The sequence below is a fragment of the Convolutriloba macropyga genome, chromosome 2, assembly GCF_964194025.1.
Source record: "Convolutriloba macropyga chromosome 2, txConMacr16.3, whole genome shotgun sequence".
Classification (NCBI taxonomy): domain Eukaryota; kingdom Metazoa; phylum Xenacoelomorpha; order Acoela; family Convolutidae; genus Convolutriloba; species Convolutriloba macropyga.
In genome coordinates this window covers 12,751,972-12,779,234 of record NC_134469.1, presented here as the reverse complement: position 1 = coordinate 12,779,234, position 27,263 = coordinate 12,751,972, and the positions used below count along the sequence as shown (strand labels likewise).

The window sequence follows — 27,263 nt, the reverse complement described above, 5'->3', positions numbered from 1 at the left end:
CCAGTTTTTTGCTTAGCGAAAAAATTCTTTCAGTTCTTGGTCGGGACTTTTCCTGCTATGTTTTCTTACTTCACCAAACAAAAATTTGTTTCACTTTACCTTAGTTCGCTTTTTTGCTGAACATTTTGTGTAAAATGTTTCTAACTTCGCTAAGAAAGTGTCTGTCTTCTGTCATTCTGCTCAAAGTGATTTTAAGCAGCTGTTTATCAGCAAAACAATTTAGAATCAACAGAGTCAGTATCGAAAAACGAAATCAAAAAGAGAAACAGGATAAACACATACAGAACACTTTAGATGCCTCCTTCGAGAACTTTAACTTCAATGTAAGAAAATGCAACTCTCTTAACCTATTGGTTTTGATACTAGACTCGGTACCCTCTCGTTATGACAGCGGAGCATGCCTAACTACAATTTGAAATAGAAAAGTACCAATCGGGGTTATGGGAATCAATACCAAACGGGGTTATAGGAACCAATGACATCTATTTCCGGCAATCGGCCAGGTATGTTTGCCTTAGCTAAATTATTTTCTACCGGCGATTTTATTTGATCAATGTTGGTGCGTTGTCTGCGTCTTGGCCGGCACCCTACTTTTGCACTAATTCGCTGAAAATATTTGTAGAATTTGCTTTTAGGATATCACTTTTTGTATAAAGCTACAGGTTGTTCGAGGCCAAAAACGGCACTTAAAATAATTGAATTGTGCTGCAAAAAAGCATCTTCAATTCTCCGTACATTAAGTTTTGTGCTATTCTGCTTTTCAAATTTAATATGCATCAATGTCATATAAACAAAGCTGTATACGTACAGTGTAAAAGAGTTCTAATGTACAATTATAAAAGCTTGCAGTTCAAATTTTAAACGTGATACTTTTTCTCTGCTCTGTGCCTATCTCTATCTCGTTCAAATAATTGAAAACTGTTCGTTCATTCATTTTTAGATTTATACAGACGTTTTAGACAGCTAAATATTAGCTAATTGTAGTTTGAAATGGCTGTAAGAGGATTTCAAATGAAAAGGAAAGCCTTTCCCCTTTCAAATTAAACTATCTTGTTATGTCTATTTTGTCATCATATTGGGCTATTACTTATATTATTTCTTAGTATTACCATTATCATAAGAAGAAACATCAAACGCTACGGGTCATTTTTAGGACTTGATTTTTTCTTGCCTCTTATTTGCAGTTCACATTCGGTCAGCAATTCGGAAGAAAAAGAGTATTTTAGCATTCGTTAATGAGATTTCGTTTTATGTTTTCGTTTTTATATGTGTTTTTGTTTTCTTCCATTCGTCTAAAATGGAGAAAATTCTTTGGAAAAAAATAACTATAGCAATATTTCAGTTTTTCATGTAAAAAATCTAAAAACCAAATGGTTGACAAGAAAAATTGCGTAATACAGAATCAAGCAATTTTAAGCAAATTAATAGCCAAAATTCTAAACATTTTTAGCTCTTAAAAATTATTTCGACTTTTTAAAACATTTTTAATTGAAATTTTGTTCAAAAAGGCGAAGATCTATAATAGAATAATCTAAAATACACTAATGCTGACCAAATTGAACAGGTTGATTTAGTTATAAGGCATAGACAATGCCTGGATCTGTGGACAGTTACGATGAATTAGAGGGAATTCCGGAGCTTCTGCATCCTCAGATGCTTATTAGACCCCTCACTGCTGGACCCAATCGCACACCCACTCACAGAAACAGGTGGGTTTCACACTAAAAATTTTAAGGTAAATTCACGCTGCAAGAATGAGAGTTAATGTAAATTTGCTTAACATGGTTATTACCCTAACCGTAATTTTTTTTTACCTCAACCCCTATTAAGGCAAGGTTAAGGTAACGCTTACCTTAATTTTACCTTAAAAAATTACCTTAACTCTTAGGTAGTTTTGCCGGTTCTTTTAGTGTGTTGTTGTAGCCACCCATGGACAGGCTAATGGATTTATCCATTCAAAGGGATTTGTTGTTCCAACCCTTTGAATTATTTGGGGAATAGGAATTTTATGATAGCCCTGGCTTTTGTCGAGTCAAATTTATGGGAAATATTCAATATTCGAAGTTGAATATTCGAACAAATTATTTTGAGATATGAAAAAATGGTGCCATTGAGAAGCTTTTGAAAAATTAAATTTGTCCTTGCAGAGACTTTTTCAAGTGCTTTGTTTCTCAAAAAGAAAGCAAAGCTTTTAATTTTAATTTATTTAGCTTTTCACGCTAGATGTACTTGCCGCATACGTACACATGAAATATTAGGAAATCATATACTCAAATTATTATATATACATTTAGCTTAAACAATCAATTTTTTCAAAATCAGATTCAGTAACTCCACAGTGGAGAAAAGTCAAATTTCATCTATTTCCAAAAAGTAGACAAACCTAGTGAAAGCCTTTTGCAAAGTGTATGATACAGAAATTTTTTACCTACTCGATTTCTTGAAATTTCATTTAGAAATCAGTGTTTTACTGCCAAATTTAAACTGTGTTGATTTTACATTATTCATGAGTAAATGCCACGATAAAATTTTCTTTTTGCTCTCTACATTCCTAACTAATGATAGAAGATATTTTTGTTTGTGTGTTAAAAATGGTATGACGAAATGAAGAAATTTGCGTTTCTTGTGTAATAAAACCTCAAGCTTGTATCCATGGAAAAAGGAATGATAGAAAATGAATCTTCAAAAGATTAATTACAGGCAAAATTGGCATTTCTGTCTTTGGAGAAATTCATGAAATGTCTTTAGTTAATTGTACCGTTTTCATCGCAATTTTTGTGTTGTAACAAAATTTATCATAGGTAAAAACAGCAGGCAAAAAGTTAGATAAACATTCCAATGTATCATGCTGAGATTTTCTTAACATTTTCTCTGCGGGAGACTTAAACTTTGAAGAACATTTGTTTTAAATTTTTAATAATACATATACGAAAGGTAGTTTCTCCGCTTATTTTATCTATGCAATGAGAAAAACCAATTTGTTTCCTTCGAATTGAGACGGTTTTAACAGTAAATGTGCGTTGTAGTAAGAAAATTTATTAGTTAAGAACCCAGACAGGCCGTTGAAAAGTTTATCTCGAGTGAGTTGTACCTAAAAGTTTCTTTTTAAATTAGGCAGATGTTTGAAAAAATTTTGAGAAATTTCATTTCTGATTTTTTTACGTCAGAAAAATTCACAACTGTTTTGTGAGCAGCAATTATAATAAACAACTACAACATTTTGTAGATAGTATGAGAATATCACGGAATCAAAATTTTTGTTTTTGTTTTATATTGCTTTTAGAAGTGGTGTGACAACCTTAAGCACTCTTTTTAGGATATTAAAGACTGGTGTTAACTCTTAGAAAATATGTATTTACGGCTTTTGAAATGCTTAGAACATTGATCTATAAACGTTTTGTTGAGAAATAGCAAAATGTTATCCTGGTTTCAGCTTAATCTTCACCATTTCAAAAAATCTTGAAATTAAAGTTTGTTAGGTGGGAAAATAAAAATTTTCGGAGTATTGATTCGTTTGAGTTTTGCTGCTCTTGTGCCCAACTGTCTCTCATCTTATTAGACAATACAAATAAATCTGCGTTTAGTCTTTCGATTAAATTTACAAGATATGTCTTTTTTGTGGTTTTTCCTCGTCTGATACATTGAAAAGATATTTCTTTTGCTCTAGAAATTCGCTTTCAAAACACTTCATATTAATCGAACATTTGGTCCCCTGACATTAATTGGTCCCCTGTACAAATTGGCTCTAAAAACATATGAAAAGAAATGGATCTAACAGATTTTTGGAGGGGCAAAACTTGATCCCCTTAACATTTTCTTTGAAACCTTGGGAGAAAAAGTTGACTTCTAAAAAGCAATTTATTGCGAAATTGCAAAAGGAAGACTCGACAAATTGGAACAGTATCTTGTAGGATGCAATTTGGAACAAAACAATTGTTGCAGAACCTCAAAAATGCTCATAGAAGAAAAATTATTGCGTGAGTCAAGCGCTATTCGCTTGACTAAGTGAATAGGTCAGGATTCTGCTGAATTCTTGCGCCGGTAAGTGTTTTCGAAAAATAGATGATCGAATATGCACCAAATTGTCAAGCTTGGCAAACCGAAGAAAATTATAAATGCAGAAATTGAACAGGAAAAGTAGGAGAAGAAATTTCTCAATAAAAATCAGAAACGAAGCGAGGCTGAAGTATTTGATAGCGGTATAAAAACTTTATCGTTTCAAAAAAGTACCGATCTTATATATCCTTCAGTAGAAACCAAATTTTTAATTTTTATTTTAAAATTTTACAGAAAATTCGCTGACTGCCTTTGTGAAAGGAAAGCTAGATTCAGTTTCTTGATCCATATTGTACGCATTACTGAAATAAGAGAAGCAAGACTTTTCGTCAAATCTTTGGATGGATAATCCTAGGGAATATGGAAATATAGGTTAAAGGAAAGACGCTGGAAATTTCAAAAACACATTCGAAGTTTTTGGAGCATCAACTACAGATTGGATTTGGCGCTCTCTCCTGCACCCTCCTCGGAAGAAGAAGGGAACCCAATAGTCTTGCTTGTAGCTGCACTTCTTTTCTTCTGACAACAGAAGTGAAGTTAAACCCTCACAACAGGGAGAGAGAGAGAGAAGAGAGCTCAAGAGCTTGAGAAAGGATTCTAGTAGAAACACAAAAACGCATTCACTTAAAAGAAGATGCTTGGGCGCCGCTTGGGCAATTTCAGAGAGGCATTGCGGGAGCTGATTCCAGAGAGGCAACTGTGAGAAAGAAGAAATGTTTCCAAACTCCAGCTGGCAAAACCTGGAGCTGGAATGGGAGGCGGTGGTGGCAGACCCACAATTATAGGCTTTTTCACGCCGTGATCCCATTCAATGCTCAGAAAAACGCTCAGTCAAGAAGAGTTTCGGCAACTTGCGTGACTGGACATGCCACTAACGATTAGTACGTCCTCTTGTATGTTTTGCAACAGGGAGCAGGACACACAGCACTAAAACTCCAGTTTTTATTCAATTAGGCAGGAAACAGGATTGGAGACTACAAAAGTTGAGGGCAAAATTCAGAGTCTTAAACAGGGGGAGAATGAAAATGTTGTGGACCTAAACGACAATTACAGAAAATGAGCAAATCGGCTAATGCAGCGCTAGTGGCCGATACCAGAGGCTTCGCTACAAAGGAGACATTCATCGAAATGTTGATGGACCGTGACATAAGGGAGAACTTACTGGGAGGGGAACCCGATCGATGAGTTCAGCGTACTAGAGAGCACTCAAAACTAGAAGAAGTGGCAAAAGTTGCGACACAGGGATAGCGACGCCGTGGATTTGGTTTAAGCGTGCAAATTGTAGACGTGGAGTTCTCAGACTTAGGAAACAGTTGTGCTCTAGGTAAGGTTCAGCTATCCCTTGTGCTTTCCCCGAAGATGCTGGGTGAAATGCTGCAGGTTATGAAGCATTAGTTCCAGGCAATGATATCTAGAAAGTAATAAAGTCAGAGGTCGAAGCAAGATATTGAGTGTTATTTGTGTTATGAGAAAAATTCACTATTCTCGTAACTTCACAAACAAGATGGAGCATTAAAAGAAAGATTGGCCGGGGAGAAAATACGAATCTGAACCGATCCTCAAAAGTGCAATCATTGGGAGAACGTAGCGGTCCCTCAGTTCTAGTGAAAGCCGGAGAGATCTAAAATGACCGGAAAGAATTGGCATGCGAATCAACTTAATGTTCTGAGTCTGAATTTTTTGCAATTCTATAGTTGATTTAACGAATTATGAGACTGAGAAGCTGGCAAGTGATTTTTTCACCGTAGAAAAGATTAGTCCTATGATTGTTTCAGGATAAATTATCCGCAACTTCAACGTCACTATTGTCCGGGTTTTTATTATCCGCTATTTTATGGCACCATAATGGGCTGCATATAAATACAAGCTAGCCTAATTGTTTTATGTGCTTATAATTGCCTCAAATTGTGTTTCAAACAGAAAGAAGGAAAACTAACGTCCCCAAAACCAAAAAGATTTGAGTTTCTAAAGCTGATGAAAGCATACTAACCAGGAAAATTTTTACTACAGAACACCGGTGCACAATGATGGATGCACACTGACTGATTGAACTATGACAGACTTTTTGTATTAAAGTCCGTCATAGAATACTTTTGTTTAAATCAATTACAACGGAAGTTAATGGTATCAAGATGTTTTGAATTTAGCTTGTTGAATCTGAGACAAGGAAATACAATTTTACGAATATACAGAAAAACGTGTTAGTCATGATATTCATGACATCTACAGGTGAGGGACTTTTATCAAATTAATCAATGAGGGATTGAAATAAAACTATATAGATATAATAGAATCGTATAAACGAAGTAAATCGGAGCGAAGCTAATCAGTAACAACAACAGCGAAGAGATGACTTATTTATTCTGATGATGTGATTCACTATTATAACAAATTGCAAAAGTTTCAAAACAACAGAAGTCATTCAAAACGTAAACAATGAGATGATTGTGTTTCTCCTATAATCCAAGTTGTGCAAACACTTCTGCTCCTCATAAGCAGTCCCGTGATATTGATCTTGCACACTGATTGATAGTACTGTTGCATGCATTAGGTGCTCCTGGTGACAAACAGAAGATGAATGCTCTAATTGTCAGAATCAAGATCAATCCTCAATGGTAATAGTATTTAAAAAATAATTTCTATTGAGCGAAACTAACTGTTTTAATCGGTGTGGAATTTTTGTAAAATTAATAGGATCAAATGTATTTTTAAGTAATTAATCATTTGTATGTTTGAAATTTTGTTAAGTTTCTTAGTTTTTGAAGAGTATTTTAGAGAAAGTAGAAAAAATGAAAATTAATTATTTTTTAACTTTCTTTTATTTTTATGGTTCATCAAGTTTTTGCTTCTTCTGAGACCAACCATTCTTTTGGATTTTTGTCGCACTGCTTACCAGGGCAATTTTCAGATTGTTATAAAATCGGCTAATGCAGCGCTAGTGGCAGATACCAGAGGATTCGCTGCACAGGAGACATTCATCGAAAGTTTGATGGACCGTGACATGAGGGAGAACTTAAAAGGAAGGGAACCCGATCAATGAGTTCCGCGTACTACAGAGCACTCAAAACTAGAAGTTGTGGCAAAACTTGTGAGACAGTGATAGCGCCGCCGTGGATTTGGTTTAGGCGTGCAAAATGTAGACATCGAGGGCGCAGACTTAGTGAACAGTTGTGCTCTAGGTTAGATTCAGCCATCCCTTGTACTTTCACTGAAGATGTGGGGTGAAACGCTGCAGGTGATGAAGGTCCAGGCATTGAAGCCTAGAAAGTAATAAAGAGGTCGAAGCAAGATATTGAGTGTTAGTTGTGCTACGATAAAAATTCTCTATTCTCGTAACTGCACAAACAAAAAGGAGCATTAGAAGAAAGGTTGGCCTGGGAGAAAATACGAAACCGAACGGAACTTCAAAAGTCCAATCATTGGGAGAAAGTAGCGGTCCATCAAATCTAGTGGAAGCCGAAAGGAAGATCTAAAATGACCAGGAAGAATTGACATGCGAATGTTAGTTCAACCTATATTTTTGAGTCTGAATTATTGCAATTCTATCGTTGATTTAGAGAAATAATAGACAAAGGAGCTGGCGAGTGATTTTTCACTGTAGAATTGATTAGTCATATGATTAATTCAAGATGAATTATCCGCAACTTTAACATCACTATTGTCCGCGTCTTTTATATCCGCTATTTTAGGTCACCATAATCCGCTGCTTAAAAAAACTAGCTAGGCTTATTGTTTTACTTGCCTTTAATTGCCTCAAATTTTGTTTCTAACAGAAAGAAGGAAAACTAACGTCCCTAAAACCCAAAGAGATTTTAAATTCTAAGGTTGATGAACGAACACTAACACGAAAATATTTACTACAGAAAACCGGTGCACAATGATTGATGAAGACTGACTGATTGAACTGTGAGTTTTTCGTTTAAAAGTCCCTCATATAATAATTTCTTTTAAATCAATTACAATGGAAGTGAAAGGTATCTCGATGTTTTTATTTTTGCTTGCCAAATCTGAGACAAGCAAATATTGTTTTACAAATGTACAGAAAAACGTGTTAGTCAAGATATTCATGACATCTACAGGTGAGGGTCTTTTATCAAATTAATTAATGAGGGATTAAAATAGAACTATATAGATATAATAGAATCGTATAAAAGAAGTAAAGCGGAACCATTAACATGAACAGTGAAGAGATGACATATTCATTCTGATGATGGGATTCACTATTATAACAAAACAGAAAAGTTTCAAAATAACAGAAGTCATTCAAAACATAAACAATGAGATGATTGTGTTTCCCATATAAATCCGAGATGTGCGAACACTTCTCCTGCTCATGAACAGTCCCGTGATATTAATCTTGCACACTGAGTGATAGGACTCTTGCATGCATTATGTACTCCTGATGACAAATAGAAGACGAGTGTCTAATAGTCAGAACCAAAATCACTCCTTAATGGTAATAGTATTTAAAGAATAGTTTAATTTGAGCCAAACCAAATGTTTTAATTGGTGAGGGCTCCTGGTATATTTAATAGGATCAATTGTAATTTTAAATCTGTAATCATTTGTAAGTATGAAATTTTGTTAAGGTTCTGAGTTTTTGATGAGTAATTTAGAGAAAGTAGAAATAAATGATAAACAATGCAGTTTTGACGTCCCTTCAAATTTTTAGTTCATCAAGTCTTTGCTCGCACTGCATACCAGGCCAAGTTTCAGATTGTTAGCAAATCGGCTAATGCAGCGCTAGTGGCAGATACCAGAGGATTCGCTGCAAAGGAGATATTCATCGAAAGTTTGATGGACCGTGACATGAGGGAGAACTTAAAAGGAAGGGAACCCGATCAATGAGTTCCGCGTACTACAGAGCACTCAAAACTAGAAGTTGTGGCAAAACTTGTGAGACAGTGATAGCGCCGCCGTGGATTTGGTTTAGGCGTGCAAAATGTAGACATCGAGGGCGCAGACTTAGTGAACAGTTGTGCTCTAGGTGAGGTTAAGCCATCCCTTGTGCTTTCCCTGAAGATGCTGGGTGAAATGCTGCAGGTGATGAAGCATGAGTTCCAGGCAATGACACCTAGAAAGTAATAAATTAAGAGGTCGAAGCAAGATATTGAGTGTTATTTGTGCTACGAGAAAAATTCTCTATTCTCGTAACTGCACAAACAAGAAGGAACATTAAGGAAAAATTGGCCGGGGAGGAAATAGGAAACTGAACGGATCCTCAAAGTGCAATCAATGGGATAAAGTAGCTGTCCATCAATTCTAGTGGAAGCCGAAGAGAGATCTAAAATGACCAGGAAGAATTGGCGTGCAAATGTATTTCAACATAAAGTTTTGAGTCCGATTTGTTTATCGTTGATTTAAAGAAACAATAGACTGAGGAGCTGGCAAGTGATTTTTTTAGCGTAGAAAAAATTACTCATTTGATTATTTCAAGATGAATTATCCGCAATTTTAACATCACTATTGTCCGCGATTTTTTTATCCGCTATGTTATGTCACCATAATCCGCTGCTTATAAGTACAAGCTAGCCTAATTGTTTCACTTGCTTTTAATTGCCTCAAATTTTGTTTCAAACAGAAAGAAGGAAAACTAACGTCCCTATAAACCAAAGAGAGATTTTACATTCTAAGGTTGATGAAAGAACACTAACAAGGAAATTTTTAGTACAGAGCACCGGTGCACAAAGATTGATGAAGACTGACTGATTGAACTATGACAGATTTTTTGTATAAAAGTCATCCATTGAATACTTTCTTCTAAATCAATTGTAATGGAAATTAATGGTATCCGGATGTTTTAATTTTTGTTTGCTGAATCTGGGACAAGCAGATATAGTTTTACAAATGTACAGAAAAGCGTGTTGGTCAAGATATTCATGACATCTACAGGTGAGGGTCGTTTATCAAATTAATCAATGAAGGATTAAAATAGAACTATATAGATATAATAGAATCGTATTAAAGATGTAAAGCGGAATGAAGTTAATCAATGACCTTAACAGCGAAGAGATGACATACTTATTCTGATGAATACTCATTGACTATTTTAACAAAATGCAATAATTTCAAAATAACAGAAGTCATTCAAAACGTAAACAATGAGATGATTGTGTTTCTCATTTAATCCCGAGTTGTGCAAACACTTCTTCTGCTCATAAACAATCCCATGATATTGATCTTACACACTGATTGGTAGCACTCTTGCATGCATTATGTGCTTCTTGTGACAAACAAAAGATGACTTTGTAATTGTCAGAATCAAAATCACTCCTTAATAGTAATATTATTTAAAAAATAGTTGCATTTGAGCCAAACTAACTGTTTTAATTGGTGAGGGTTTTTACTAAAATGATAGGATCAGTTGTATTTTTAATTATGTAATCATTTGTAAATATGAAATTTTGTTACGACCTGAGTTTTTGAAGAGTAATAAAGAGAAAGTAGAATTAAATGAAAAACAATGCAGTATTGACGTTCCTTCAAATTTTCAGTTCATCAAGTCTTTGCTCGCACTGCTTATCGGGACAAGTTTCAGATTGTTAGCAAATCGGCTAATGCAGCGCTAGTGGCAGATAGCAGAGGCTTCGCTACAGAGGAGACATTCATCGAAAGTTTGATGGACCGTGTCATGAGGGAGAACTTATATGGAAGGGAACCCGAACAATTAGTTCCGCGTACTAGAGAGCACTCAAAACTAGAAGCAGTGACAAAACTTGTGAGAGTGATAGCGTCGCCGTGGATTTGGTTTAAGCGTGCAAAATGCAGACATCGGGGAAGCACACTTAGGGATCAGTTGTGCTGTAGGTGAGATTCAGCCATCCCTTGTACTTTCACTGAAGATTCGTGGTGAAACGCTGCAGGTGATAAAGTTCCAGGCATTGAAGCCTAGAAAGTAATAAGGTAAGAGGTCGAAGCAATATATTGAGTTTTATTTGTGCCACGAGAGAAAGTCACTATTCTCGTAACTGCACAAACAAGAAGGAGCATGAAGAGAAAGATTGGCCGGCGAAAAAATACAAAATTGAACCAATTCTCAAAAGTGCAATCATTGGGAGAACGTAGCGGTCCCTCAATTCTAGTGAAAGCCGGAGAGATCTAAAATGACCGGAAAGAATTGGCATGCGAATCAACTTAATGTTTTGAGTCTGAATTTTTTGCAATTCTATAGCTGATTTAACGAATTATAAGACTGAAGAGCTGGCAAGTGATTTTTTCACCGTAGAAAAGATTAGTCCTATGATTGTTTCAGGATGAATTATCCGCAACTTCAACATCACTATAGTCCGGGTTTTTATTATCCGCTATTTTATGGCACCAAAATGGGCTGCATATAAATACAAGCTAGCCTAATTGTTTTATGTGCTTATAATTGCCTCAAATTGTGTTTCAAACAGAAAGAAGGAAAACTAACGTCCCTAAAACCAAAGAGATTTTAAATTCTAAGGTTGATAGAAGATCACTAACATGAAAATATTTTTTACAGAGCACCTGTGAACAATGATTGATGAACACTGACTGATTGAGCTGTGACACATTTTTTGTATAAAAGTCATCCCTTGAATACTTTCATTTAAATCAATTGCAATGGAAATTAATGGTATCCAGATGTTTTAATTTTTGTTTGCTGAATCCGGGACAAGCAAATATAGTTTTACAAATGTACAGAAAAGCGTGTAAGTCATGATGTTCATGACATCTACAGGTGAGGTTTGTTTATCAAATTAATTAATAAAGGATTAAAATAGAACTATATAGATATAATAGAATCGTATGAAAGAAGTAAAGCGGAATAAAGTTAATCAATAACATGAACAGCGAAGAGATGACATACTTATTCTGATGATGTGATTCACTATTATAACAAAATGCAATAATTTCAATATAACAGAATCATTCAAAACATAAACAATGAGATGATTGTGTTTCCCATATAAACCCGAGATGTGCGAACACTTCTCCTGCTCATGAACAGTCCCGTGATATTAATCTTGCACACTGAGTGATAGCACTCTTGCATGCATTATGTACTCCTGATGACAAATAGAAGACGAGTGTCTAATAGTCAGAATCAAAATCACTCCTTAATGGTAATAGTATTTAAAGAATAGTTTAATTTGAGCCAAACCAAATGTTTTAATTGGTGAGGGCTCCTGGTAAATTTAATAGGATCAATTGTAATTTTAAATCTGTAATCATTTGTAAGTATGAAATTTTGTTAAGGTTCTGAGTTTTTGAAGAGTAATATAGAGAAAGCAGAATTAAATGAAAAACAATGCAGTTTTGACGTTCCTTCAAATTTTTAGTTCATCAAGTCTTTGCTGGCACTGCTTACCAGGCCAAGTTTCAGATTGTTAGCAAATCGGTTGATGCAGCGCTAGTGGCAGATACCAGAGGGTTCGCTGCAAAGGAGACATTCATCGAAAGTTTGGTGGACCGTGACATGAGTGAGAACTTACAAGGAAGGGAACCCAACCAATGAGTTCCGCGTACTAGAGAGCACTCAAAACTAGAAGATGTGGCAAAACTTGTGAGACAGTGATAGCGCCGCCTCGGATTTGGTTTAAGCGTGCAAATTGTAGACGTCGAGGTTGCAGACTTAGGGAACAGTTGTGCTCTAGGTGAGGTTAAGCCATCCCTTGTGCTTTCCCTGAAGATGCTGGGTGAAATGCTGCAGGTGATGAAGCATGAGTTCCAGGCAATGACACCTAGAAAGTAATAAATTAAGAGGTCGAAGCAAGATATTGAGTGTTATTTGTGCTACGAGAAAAATTCTCTATTCTCGTAACTGCTCAAACAAGAAGGAACATTAAAAGAAAGATTGGCCGGGGAGAAAGTACGAAACTGAACGGATCCTCAAAATTGCAATCATTGGGAGAAAGTAGCTGTCCATCAATTCTAGTGCAAGCCGAAGAGAGAGATCAAAAATGACCAGGAAGAATTGACATGCGAATTCTATTTCAACCTAAAGTTTTGAGTCTGAATTATTGCAATTCTATTGCAGATTTAGAGAAATAATAGACTAAGGAGTTGGCGAGTCATTTTTTCACCGTTGAAGAGATTAGTCATATGATTAGGTCAGGACGAATTTTCCGCAACTTTAACATCACTCGTGTCCGCGTCTTTATTATCCGCTATTTTAGGTCACCATAATCCGCTGCTTATAAAAACAAGCTAGGCTAATTGTTTTACTTGCTTTTAATTGCCTCAAATTTTGTTTCAAACAGAAAGAAGGAAAACTAACGTCCCTAAAACCAAAGAGATTTTAAATTCTAAGGTTGATGGAAGATCACTAACATGAAAATATTTACTACAGAGCACCTGTGAACAATGATTGATGAACACTGACTGATTGAAATGTGACTCATTTTTTGTATAAAAGTCATCCCTTGAAAACTTTCATTTAAATCAATTGCAATGGAAATTAATGGTATCCAGATGTTTAAATTTTTGCTTGCTGAATCTGGGACAAGGGAGCATATTTTTACGAATGTACAAAAAAGCGTGTTAGTCATGATATTCATGACATCTACAGTTGAGGGACTTTTATCAAATTAATCAGTGAGGGATTAAAATAGAACTATACAGATATAATAGAACCTATAGGAGAAATTTAGTGGAACGAAGTTAATCAATAACATGAACAGCGAAGAGATGACAATTTTATTGTAATGCTGTGATTCACTATTGTAACAAAACGCAACAATTTCAAAATAGCAGAAATCATTCAAAACGTAATCAATGACATGGTTTTGTTTCTCACATAATCCCGAGTTGTGCAAACACTTCTGCTGCTCATAAACAGTTCCGTGATATTGATCTTGCACACTGATTGATAGTACTCTTGCAAGCATTATGTGCTCCTGGTGACAAAGAGAAAATGAATGTTCTAATTTCAGAATCAAAATCACTCCTGAAGGGTATTAGTATTTAAAAAATAGTTTAATTTGAGCAAAACTAAATGTTTTAATTGGTAAGTGTTTTTTTGTAAAATTAATGGGATCAGATGTATTTTTAAGTATGTAATCATTTATAAGGATGAAAGTTTTTTTAAGTTTTTGAGTTTTTGAAGAGTAATATAGAGAAAGTAGAAAAAAACTGAAAAATATTGAATTTTTAACTTTCCTTTAAATTTTTGGTTTATCAAGTTTTTGCTTCTTCTGCGACCAACACTTTTGTACTTTTGTCGCACTGCTTACTGGGGCAAGTTTCAGATTGTTCAAATTCTTGAGTAAAGTCGGTTCATTCTTTGCCTCATCGCGGACACTTTTAAATCGAGCAATTGCAGATTCAGTTGTCTCTGAAATGCCACTAATGATTGACTGCTCCGTTTAAAACAGGAAAATCTCCAAAAAACATTGGAAAGACATCATGTTCCGTTATACTTAGTGTAACAATCAACTATCTGTTTTGTAGGACCCAAATGTCAGCTAGTGAGAAGAAAATATGGCTGACAGATTTTTTTAAATATAATTAGAAGACTGAATTTCCCTATAATGTAAAACAGCATTGGGTGATTTTAAATGAAACCATCAAAAGGCGAATTGTATAGATAAAGTAAAACAGTAGTGAGGGATTTTTTCAAATTCTCCGAAGAATAGTTTTATCTATAAAATAAAACAGCACTGAGGGATATTTAATAAAATAAACAAAAAAGGCCAATTTTATCAATGGAGTAGTACAGCACAGAGAGATTTTTATTTAAAAAAAATCGCAAGGGAAGAATTTTATTGTTAGAGTAAAATAGCAGTGAGGGATTTATCTTATAAAAATTCAAATGCTATTTCTATCTATAAAAACCAGCCCTGAGTGATTTGTATTAAAATGATCTGATCCAAGTTATAATAAAACCTGGTTTTTGATGCTTCAATTGTTGTTCGACGCACTTAAAATGATTGCCACTAAGTACAAATTCACTGTCAGATGAGCTTAAGAAAATATACATAGCGATGTGTTAATTGCTTCTCATTCTGTGTACTCTTTGAACAAAATGTGAAAATTGTGGACAAGGCTTACAAATTTCTGTCAATAACTTTGTAATTTATAATTTAATCATTGGCCACAAATCAAATATATTTCAATTTACAGCGAAGCGTAAAATTGGAATGGAATAAGCATGCTCAAAATGGCGGACATTGACGACGATACCCCTGCTCAAAGTTTTCTACATTGATGACATAAAAACGGGAACATTCGGGATCAGTAACGGAATTTTGTAAGGATTGTCCGCAACTTTTATTGTCACTGTTGTCCACAATTTAACCATATTTCTTCCACGCGGTAAGTGGTGACAAAACGTCGTGACTCATGTTAACAAACCCGGATAAGGCTGATATTTAGGATTGGCGACGTAATGTCATTGTTTGAATAATCGATTTTGGTATAAAACTATTGGAAAAGTAGGGAAAAGTGTGGAAAGGTACTACTCACTTTCGAATTGGATAGCGATTATAAAACCCTTATCGTGGTTCACGGTGAATATTAAAAAATCGTTTAACTACATTTAATGTGACTGCTAATCATTACTTTATCATATTTGTTATTTATTTGTTCAGTTTTGCTTCAAAAACTTCAACAAAGTTTTGTGACTATGAGCTATTTGTAGTTTGTCCTTGCTGTACGAGATGAAGCGACCGGCTAGCGCAGTTGGAAAGATGAAGGGCACTGGAGAGGATGACGTCATTATGGCAAACGACAGCACTTTCAGCCACACTAGACCGACATCGGCTACTGCTTACATGTCTAGACCTACCTCTGCTTGGAAGAACAGGGAACGCATCAAACAAAAAGTTTGTATCTCCTCTTTCTTATTATTTTCCAGCTAATCAGACGCAAGTTGATGTGCTTTATTAAAACTCCTCGATTTTGAATAAGTCAGTGTTAGCAGCCAAAGCCAATGGTGGTCTGTATTATTATACCTGATACCAGTACAAAAATTACTATAAGATACTGCAGAAGTAAGCTCGACATACTGATTCTCTTTTTTTTTCAAAAAATTGATTTGTCATGAGCTTTCCCCTGCCTTTGGCGCCTAACGTATGAAACGCAGTGTGAATGGGTAGTTTTGGACTTAACATAGGGACAGGAATCCATGCAAACCAAGCAAATCATGTAAATTTGCGATTATCTGAAAAGCAAGGAGGTTTTTTTAGCTGGATCGAAGACGACGTCTGACAGTTGGACAATTTGCGAACTTGGAGAAGAATGCTCTATTGGCCTATGAGAAACACATGTCAGAGGACACTATAGAAACACTAGCAAAGGTCAGTGGGAGGTCAACTGGTTGCTTATGTTTAGGTATATTTTACGTGATTCTGCTTAACGAAGTCACTGATAACTTCTGGAGTTTATCGAAAATCGCGTAGCAGATCAAGATTTTCAGCCAGAATTTCGAAGTGACTTCTGCAGAGTCATGTAACCTTTTTTAAAACACGTTTTACACGTGACGAATGTCATTGAAAGACAACTTCTGGCTTTGTATATAGCAACTTCTGGTATTTTGACTTCTGGCATTGTCGACGTTGCGCCTTTTATAACGTGCACATGGCAGGTTTTAAATAAAAGTTCAATTTGCTATGATTCTCAGATCAACGCTGATAATCTGATTGGAGACCTCAACACATCCGCAGTTGTGTAATGAACGATGCGCATTTTGGTCAATGTTGAACAAGTTGAATTTCTTTGACTGTTGTGAAACAGAACTTGTGTAACTTGCCAAATTTTAATCATACATAAGTACTGGTTCATATTTTAGCGCGACAGCTACTATTTTTTTCTTCAGCAGGTCGCAACCTGTCCAATTAAATAAATATTCCAAAAAACTTGAAGACAACCGTTTCGAAAACCATTTTCCAAAACTCTGTCATAAACTATGACTCTAGCTTTCATGAGTGCTATCAAACTCCTTGCTATAATGCTTCGTATCAAATGAGGGCGCCAATTTATTGTGTATAGATTACGGATAGTATAAGTTAGACAAAGTGGAAATGCAGTTCAAGAAACTTATTATCCAGATATTGAAGATATGGACTTCATGAAGTTATACAAGCTTTATGATTAGAGGTGTAAGCGTGTGTGGTAACGAGTGATACTTGGCTAATTTAGTTCAAATTTGCTTTAAAAATTAGATAAAGGTGCTTTCACTTTTCCATAGCTTGTTTTTGGGGCTACGTGAATACTTTGGACCATCTTTCGTCAATCATTTCAGAGCCTAGTTTTCACTTTATAAGCAACTCATTTCCAGGGCACTCTTTTCCACGGTTACAGTACCAAATTACCCAAAATTAAAGAAGGCCTAATTGTTGATTAAAGTTCGTTGATTGAAGTTGAACACTATATTTGACAATCTATTGCCTTTGCAGTTCTTTGCTTAAATTTGGAAGCTGAACATGGTGTTCTACTTACCTCATGCTTTGTAGCTTTTCATCTTTTGTTTCAATTTTAAGGAACATCAATGCTAATACCCGTCTTCATTTAACTTTATTTTTCTTTCCTAACAATGGTAAAAAACCCGAAAATGTCATTTATTAGCAATTTAAGACTTTTCCGCTGTCATTTTGTTGCTGACGTAGTAAACTTTTGCTTGTCGAGTTTTCGTTCCAATTTTTGCTTGCATCATCATTGTCGTTGATTTTTTTATCGGCGAATTAGATTCGGAAAACTAGAAAATTTGCATTTTGTCGATACTTTTTTTTATTGCAGGATAAGCATAATTCTATCTACTTAAGATATGTGAATTGAATAAACTGAATGTGTTTATTACCGTTGATTTTTGCGTTAAAATTGCATATCTATTCGAGCTACATATCGGTCCGAGAGAAATTTCTGAGAAGAGAGAAGGCTGATTTATCCTAGAAGAAACAAGGTTTCAGCTGTTCAAAATTTTTTGTTTTTTAAGGGCCTGAAAATGACTGGAAACGTTTGCCTTATTTTGCAGCGTCAAAAAAGAGCAGTGTCCCAACAGCGCAACATTTTAAAGCTTGATATAATTTTACGAATAATAGTAAATTAAAAACAAGCTACTTCAACAGATTTTTTAACCCATCAGCATTCATGAAGGTGAATCTTTTGGCTTGCTCGCATGCATGAAAACTTTTTTGATCTAAATATTAAACTTAAGAAAATTAGAGGATGTTCAAACTGATGGCTCCTTTTTAGTGATTGCAATATCTATTTTTTAAAAGACAGGAAAACAAGGATTTATCAAACTGATATTATTAATTATTTACTAACTACCATGCTCTTTTCTAGAATCTAGCTAGAAGTTCGAAGTAAAATTTTTGGTAAACCTGGTAATTCTTCTCAGTCAGACTTGACTTTTTTGCAGACTACCGGCCCTTTGAGTTTTTGAAGACAAGAACTATGCAATTTTGCAAAATGCAGATGCTTCCTTTTTTTGTAGAAGGTAACCATCTGAAAAATACATTAGACGTGTACAGTGAAATTTGTCCTCATTTTATAACTAATGACCGCTCACTATCTAAACACATGGGAAAAAACACTTACTTCGGACTCAACTTACGTTAAAATTTGTCAATTTGTAAGCGAGGGTTTTGAAATAGATAATTACATAGAGTTCAAGCACTTGGTATTCAGATATTAAAGAGTCTGCAAAGAAATGTGTGCATGTTTTGCTGCCAAAATTATTTTTTTTAGTATTTTTTGAATATAAAAAGCAATTACAATTTTACCAACTGTATTTTCTTTTTCATTTTTCTTTTCTTTTTTAAAATCCGGAAATGTGAACGATTGTTTTATGTTGTCATCTCTGTCGTATCTTAAACTTGTCTTCGTCGTCTGGTAATATTAGGCGATTGCACTTATTATCATTGGACAGGTACGGTTAAATCCTTGTGGGTTCAAGAGACTTTGTTCTGAACATTTGTTCACGAAAACCTTTTTTATCGACAAAATTTACAAAAATCCACGATGATAAATTGATTTTTACAAATGTTGTTTGCATATCCAATACAAGGCAATAGTTGTGTAATTTTGTCACAACAGGGTATAATATGGGTTTAAAAACTCGTTCGACCTTTAGGTTTCCGACGGGTTTGACCCATTTAAGGATTATACATATTTGGATCTATATCGCATTTCAATTTTTCTGTGAAATAGCCTAATTGTTCCAACCCACTTTAGTGGTGGAGGAACTATATACACAAATCGTTTTTTTTGTTCAGACAATTTTGGCCGATCGATATAATCATCGTAGAGAGTTGTGAGTGGTATCATAAGAAAGACCGTCCAGCGTAGAATATGGAATTTAAAGGATTTTTTTTTATTTTTGATTATTAAAGGCAGTTACCGAGGTTTAAAGTTGTGTGAATAACAGACGATATAAACTTGTTTTAATTCACATTTTCCGTATTTTTTTCCAAATTTTTCGTTAAATTTTGGTAAACTATGTTGAATTTGTTAAGGGTAGTGTAATTTATTTTATGTCTAAAGATAGGGTAGGTTTGCTGAATTGCTCGATTCGTGTTTCTGACAAGAATTAATGCTAACTTTTTTCATAATTCTGACTTTTTGTCAAAAATGGGAGCAAAAACGATATTTTAAACCACTTTCTTCAAATTTGATGAAAGCGGACACCTTCAAACTGCTCTTATATGGTTTGTAAGCTCAAAATAACTAGTCGTACACCTGCTGGTCTTAACAGTTTTCTGGTCTTCTAATATTGCCAGTTTTTGGCAATTTTAAATTATATAAAAATACAAATTTCATGATTTTTTGATATCCTGAAAAATTGTTTTTAAAACTCGATCTATTTCGCAAAGCACTTGAACAAATGAATGTATTTTTAGCCGGGCAGCAATATCAGGGCTGATCTTGATCTGACCCTGTATCCTTTCGATTAAAAAATTTTTATATTTATGAATGGGGCGCTGCATTTTTAAATATTTTTTTATAGTTTTTTATGTGAATTACTGACAAGAATATCATGCCGGGACTCAATTATTGACAGATCCTACATACGAAAAAAGAGACCCATTGATAGGGGCCCTATGATTTCAGTGTTCAAGGTTTTTATGGCTGACCAACTGTTTTCGTAAAATTTTGTGGACTTACGTTTTGCTTTTTTTTGTTATGCTTTTTTGTAGGACAATACATTAGTCTCTGCGATCAAAGTTCTAATTAGTTTTTTCAATTGAAAGTGACCATACACATTGTTTAAGTCGTTATCTAATGGCTCTTATGACTGTGAATTTATTTGTTTTAGGGAAATGTCAGTGAATTTTTGAACTTTTCAGTTAATTTATCTTATTTTCTCAACTTCAGGCGTAGTCTCACTAAAAAGAAGAGAAACCTATTTCTCCTGAGTTATGGAATATTTTTGCTAATGGTTATAAAATTAATTGAAGGTTTGTTGGTTTTAAAGTTGTCAATTTTTTGAATTTTGAGCACAATTGAATATTTCATAATTTTGTTTTCTTTCCGAATTATCATTTGATTATCACATTGATGAGGAAAAGGACATGTTAAAAGTTCCAACTAAATGAGGTGGTAGTTAGAACAAAAACGCACACTCGTTGAGAAAAGACGTCTCTGAAAGTGTTAATTGTTTTTTTCGAATATTTTAAGCTTTTTGGCTGAGACATAGTTCTCTCGCAAAAGTTAGTAGATTTTTTTTTATATCTTTGCCCATGTTTGTCTTTGTTCTTGTTGTTTTATGACATGTAACTGATAAAGATAGGTGTCATTTGCATTTCCAGGATGATTAATTGAAAGCTTTCAAAGACTTTGGTTTACAGGTATTTGTTTTAATGACTTTCAAATTAACTTTTTTTAAAAAGAGATTTTTTCAACTGTCCCTTCTTTGCTTTTATTTTGTTGTCAAGTAATCAACCTGACCAATAAGAGGTCTCAAATACTTTTGTTGACTTGAAAAATATTTTCTGGGTTGAATATAAGTTTTGACTGATGGCTTTGACTGTTTGGTTTCATGAAAAAAATTTTGATATTTCTACACTGTTCAAATTTTTGATCTGTTTTTGATGTGATGTCTACGTAGTATTTCATAAGGAAGTTGGGCTGATGTTGAGGTGAGAAGCAAGTGAAAATTTAGAGTTCTTGCAAACAGCAACCTTGAGTTATAGTGCCTTGAACACTATTATGTCTTAAAATTGTTGTTAAGTTTGTGCTTCTGCATTTTTTGTTTTTTTTTGTAGTCTTGTGACTTAATCTTATTAATAACCAGCGCAATTGGCTTCCTGAGATTTTGCAAACTTATTGATCAGTTTTTTGAAATCTTGTGTCTGTTACGGCTTCTGAAAATTTTTGTTTTGGAAAACTTATTTTTATTTTTGAACTCGCCCTTTTTTAAACCATTTTGTAGCTCAATTTGTAGCCTAATCTCTGTAAAGACAGGCAAGAACGCGTGTCCAGTGCGCTATTTTCAAATCTTTATGTCGGTTTTAGTTTTAATCGTTTACTTCTTGTCTTTGTTACTGCTCGTACTAAGAGATTTCATAAAATGTTTGAGATTATAAATTTGTACATTTTAAAGGATTTTTAATTTCATTGTGAATGAAAACATTAATGGTAGGTCCAATTGGCTTTGACAAATTGTGCAATTTGAAACATTTGATGTTCTTAGTGACAGATGTATGGTTTTAACTGCTTCACTGCAATTTTCGAGTAAAATTTACATGAACTTTTTTTTTCTGCAGGTTTTTGTCTTCCTTTTTGTAATGGTATGACCTATACTGGATAATGACAGGTCATTTTCTATGAATGAACTTTTTAGTGTTTCAGTCATTATTTAATGATATTAATCACTTTGAAATAATATGTTTCTAAAAATGGAAACGTACTTTTGAACTTCGCACCTTTTTGCTCTTTTTTGCCGACTTGTTACACAGTCGCATTGAGGACAGGTCCAAAACCTTTTCTAATGAAGAATAGCTTATTTTGTTTTGTTTAGGTTTTATTTGATGCGAGTTTGATTTTGTTGTTATTTTTTTTATAGACATCGTGTTTTGGTCCTAATTAAGGTTTGTTATTAGATTTTTATTATTGTATTTTCTAGTAGTCCTAATAACAACAGGTTCAATGGGCCCTCTAGCGTCGCTCTATGGTATCCTATTTGTGGTCTATTGAACGATATGTATGTTTTGAAAGTTTCCTTTTCATATGGTAACCAATTAAGCCAATAGTGTGGATGAGCGGGGTCTGAGCCTTAGATGCGTACTCCTTTAAGCAGACACCAAACTGAGTTATACTTTATTTTATTTAATCTCCATTGGGAATAATTAAAAATACCTATTTAATAATATAACTAATTTTTGGAAAGGAAACCAGGAAACTAGAAATTGAACATGTTGAATGTGGTCCGACTGAGAAATGTAACTTCTGTTTTTGATTCGGGTGGCTTTGTTAAAACTCGACGAAAGCATTAATATGTTAGGCAATTTCCAGCCAGTTGTTATAGAGGCTTCAAACAACAGTTACATTTAGTCTTGAATTAATTTTTAGACTTTGGGTTAATAATGTATAAATCAATATTTAAGGAAAAGAATTAAGTTTGAAATATAAAAATGTGGTAATTAGGCTGGATCAAATTAGTTTAATGCTTTGACTACGTGTTTCAATAAATTTTTACAAGTTTTTTTTCTGAAATTCTGGGTTTTTCCCATTACAGCCCCCCCCCACCCACCCAGCTTACTGGCAGATAATCCATAGCCCACAATCATGGTAAATTTACCATGATGGCTACAATTTCATGGGTGCTATAATGGGATAGATTCGAATTTCTTGTAGATTGTTTGGAAAAAATTGGTTTAAAATCACTTTAATTTATAGATTGATAGAATTTCTGGAAATTGTTATTTTGAGGGAATAGGGAACTCAATTTAATACTGATTTTTGAAACGATTTCTGTGCGCTTGGTTGATTTGATGTACAGATAAGAGTTCAAAAATTTTGGGATTTAATTTTTAACTGCTCTCAAACGAAGTTTGTCGCAATTATATTAGTCCTGTCGGTCTTTCTTAAATGCAATTTTTCGGTTGACCGATTCTTGGTCTTAGCCATTTGACTTTTAGTCCTCAAAAACTGGATAAACAGGTAGCGCCCAACGGGCATTAAGTTCACTTAGAGCCTTTCAGCTCACTAGTCTCCAAGTACGCGATTTACAGAAACTGTTTTGGAAACTTATACTTATTGTGTGAAGGACGGTTCTTAGAGGTTGACCACCCCTCCCCCCAAACATCAGCCTCCTCTCACTTCACCACCCTCCAATCCCCACCCCTGCACATCGTTCAACCGTGAGGGCCCCGTGCAGCGTCGCTCCTACCACCCCCACTTTTGCCGCCACCCCCCCCCCCCCTGTTGCACCCACTGTTGCCCCCAGCCCCCTCCCCCCATTAGCCCCTGTGAACCCCCCCTCTCGTTGCGCTCACCTCACTCCCCTTCAATTAAGCTAAAGATAGCCTCTTTAAGCCGTGGCTAGATACGGACGAAGCCAACCGCTCGCCGGTCGTTTGAGGGAAATTCGCCCGACGTTTGTCGGTTATGTTTTATATATAAGATATAAATTTCTTGTATTCTTACCTGTCCCCATTAAACTTGGTCCACACAATTAATCTTGGCTAGGAAGATTATTGCAAAAAAAATTATAAGTTTTTGCTTTCGAATGTTCGGTTTTTGTTTGCTTTCGAAGCTGACCAACACGAACTGATTTCGAAAGCGACAACAGTTTTTGTTTGTATTTGTTAATAAACTAATAACACGTGCTGTAGTCGTTTCACAGCTATCTTTCAGACAGGCTATTGTTATGCCGTTGAGATAAAATTATTTTCGGAGAGGATTGTCTGTTTTGACTTTTGAAAACTTAATAATTTACAATGAACTTGAAGTGTAGTTTATCTCAATTTGTGTGATTTTTCTGAATTCATAAGCTTAATAATATTTGCGATTGAATCCCAAGAGTATGCGCAGATTAAGGAAATTTTTTTAATTCATTCAGTATTTTTTCATTAGCTCGGAAGTTCCTAAAAAGTTTTTTTCATAATATTACAAGATCGAAGGATATCTTACATTTCTTGCACGATCTTACAGTTTATTACAAATCTTATAAAACTATAATTATATAAATATAATTTCATAAGATTTTTTAGGGTTAACACATTAACTTTTTAATCTACATAAGAATCCTTTAAGACATGCATAGGAAATGCTTAGTTGAAAAGGAAAATGCTAAGTTGAAAGATAGGATTTATGTGGTTTATTTATTCGCCCGAATTATATCAGACAAAATTAGGGACTGAAAAACTCCTTTGATAATTCTGTAAATTATAGTATAAATATTTCTGGAGTATTTCTTCTTTGCTAGATGTATTTGCGCCTGTCTGATGACTTTTGAAAGCTCTTTTTGTGTTTGGAGTAAACTTTTTTCCGGTTTGTTGTTGCATCAGATGTCGAATGTATTTTTGTTTACTAAAATTCGGTGCAAGAGAATTACAAATAGCCTGTGTTTCATTGTGAGATTAAAAAATTATTTTTATACATATGCTTACTAACATGTATTCATTTTGCGATTGCTCTATCCACATCTAGGATTCACTGTTGTGAATTGAACTCAGGTCCTAGAAATGGTTGTGTGATTTTAATGACCATAAACAGCTGCGAATTCCCATTTTTAATGTACAATTTTATACAGGCAATCAGTGCCAAATAGAAACATCGCCATACGTCAAATTTCTCAGTGATAGACAATCAGCCAATTTTTATTGCTCACTATTTGGAAAACATTCATTTTGTAACTGCTCTAAATCTGTGTTTTTGCTATTTTATTCTGCAAAAATTGCTATCAAGAATCCGTGCTAAGCTATTTTTTTCGTTGATTCCTTTACTATGTTTTGATTGAAATTATTCCCTTTATAAATAAAACCCTGTGTTACCCTGTGTTAAATTTATAAACTTTGTTTGAGCTTGCAGCTCACCTTATTGTGATTGAAGTGAAATTGCATAATCGCTTAAGTCGTTTATTAAACCTGTACAGTTGAAACCTGCTAAATTTTCGAGCAATTTGTGAAAAATGTTTGCCCAAAAAATAACCCTGGACGAAGAACCGGCACCATCACCTAAGAATAAGTTCCAATTTGACGAAGTGGTAAATCAAGCCACAGCTGCAACTAGTTTCGCACGAAGATGGGTGGGAAGGTTCAAAAAGGAGACAGAGGAAGTGGAGGAAAATAGCGCAAAGAAGAGAGGAGCATCTGGGAAGGCAAATCGGGTTGCAGCTAGACCTAGGGTATACATTCTAGTTTTTTGTATGAACGACAAAATTGTCGATCATTGATCATAGTACCGAGAGAGTGAAAAAGAGCAATCCACCCTCAGTGAATATAGGTTGTATTTTTGCCTTATGAGTCATTTTCCTATTTAATACCATTAATCACTCTTAGAGCATCGCGCATGGACAGTTTTCATTTTTTTTTGCAGTATGCGCATTTAAGCTGTTCTAATACAAACAAGAAGGTCCCTAGAAATATGCGTTGCAAAGAAAGTTCCAACATTAAACTTGGAGGACATGTTATTACGACATGTTATTACGAGTTCTAGGTTTTTTTCTATATTTGACAAAATTGCCGAGGTTTGATCATAGTACCGAGGGAGCACAAAAAAATAATTCAAACATCGAATAAATATAGAACCTACTTTTGCATTTTTAGCCACTTTGTTCCTTGGTGCAATTAATCATTGTAAGAGCATCCGCATGGGCTGTTTTCAATTTAATATTTTCCGGAGAATGTGCATCTAACAGGATAAAAATCAAGAAGAGGGCTCACCTAGTACTGTGCGTAGCACAGTATGTTCCGATATACTTCTCCTGTCTGTCGAAAACTTCTCTTTGTTCTGAGACGAGAAGTTCTCTTGTCTATCAATTTTTCGAAGTTCAAAGTGAAGCTTTTTTTTCCGTAGCAAACGTAAGTACAACTTTTTTTTATTTCATAAAAGAACAATTGTGATCCCACAAGTTGATATGATTTCACGGGATGAGAAACAAATTGCAATTTCCATTATTTGGTAATATAAAACAGATTTTCACAGAAACTTTGATTTTAGAAAGAGCTCCAGTTGAAAAATTTTAATTAATAAATAAATCGAGCTCAAGAATTAAAGTCAATTACTAAGTCAAATTTTGTCCGGACAAAAAATTGATTGTCATTGACAAGAAATGATTATCATGTCGTTTTAATTCCACGTAATTTTCATACTGACAATTTTTAAATTTAAACGATTTCGAGCAATTAAAGACAAAGATTTTGGTCTTTTTGTCTATGTTCACTTTACAAACCGAAAACAATTTTCGAACAGAAAAAGTGACTTTGTACAACAATTAACAAAAGCTGGTTGGTTCTGGTGTATAGTTTTTTTCATATTTAAATCTATTTCGGATCAATTGGAAAAATTATGTTTAAGTTAAAAAAATTTGAGAAGATTAAGTTGTTAGTTGAAACCAGTTGAGAAGAACGGAGTAGTGTTCAAACCCCCATAACATTTGTCGGTTTCTCTCAAAGTGTTTTTGGATGTTGCTGCAAAGCTTCCATATGTGATAAATTCAACTACCAACCAAGCAGAGCGGTTAGTTCTATTAAGTGTATTAAGGACATTTTGGAAAGATTTGGCGTGAGAAAATTTTTTTATCTTTTCTTTTTATTTGAATTGTAATAATTTAAAAGACTCCTACTGTCTTCCCGTTACATTGAATATCAGACCAATTGAAAAACTAATCAATATGAATCTAATTCGACAGCGTGAGGATCAAAGTGATTTAAGGTCTCCAAATTGAAGAACTTTTTTCTCATTCTTACCCCAGGTGGTTTATTTTTCTGTTTTTTAAGGACACTTAACGAATTGCTGCATTTTTTGTTTTCCAAATAAGTCCTTTGATGAATAGGACAAAAGATTACAAAGTTTAATATGTGTTTGCGAATAATCTTACAAGAAAATGTTTCTACTTTCTGAGAGTTTTTCCTGATTTAGGTTTTAATTTCGTAATGGAAGTAAATTAATGTTAGTGACTGCTTCACATTTTGAGCTGATTGAATGAACCGTTTAAATGTAAGCCAGTTGAGTGCTTAAAGTAGCAAGTTGTTTGTAGCATCTAGAATACTCAACAGGAAAATCATTAAAAAAAACAGGTTTTCGTTTCTAATATTCTGATCTCCAGTATCCCATATTTGATCAACGTTTTGAGG

The 27,263-nt window shown here is 34.5% G+C and overlaps 1 protein-coding gene across 4 annotated transcripts in view; it reads left to right on the top strand.

Annotated features, from left to right (window-relative positions):
* Positions 1 to 827: 827 nt before the first annotated feature.
* Positions 828 to 27,263, top strand: part of LOC142356569 (cilia- and flagella-associated protein 337-like) — a 72,988-nt gene continuing 46,552 nt past the window's right edge. The window contains exons 1-4 of one of the 4 annotated variants that reach the window (XM_075408448.1): positions 828 to 1,194; positions 1,575 to 1,709; positions 15,662 to 15,845; positions 16,209 to 16,319. In XM_075408448.1, the coding sequence (XP_075264563.1) occupies positions 1,591 to 1,709; positions 15,662 to 15,845; positions 16,209 to 16,319 (414 nt within the window). In that variant the 5' untranslated portion in view covers positions 828 to 1,194; positions 1,575 to 1,590. Of the gene's footprint in view, positions 1,195 to 1,564; positions 1,710 to 15,661; positions 15,846 to 16,208; positions 16,320 to 24,599; positions 25,313 to 27,263 lie in introns of those variants that run through there. The other 3 variants (XM_075408444.1, XM_075408453.1, XM_075408459.1) reach the window with 3 other exon arrangements.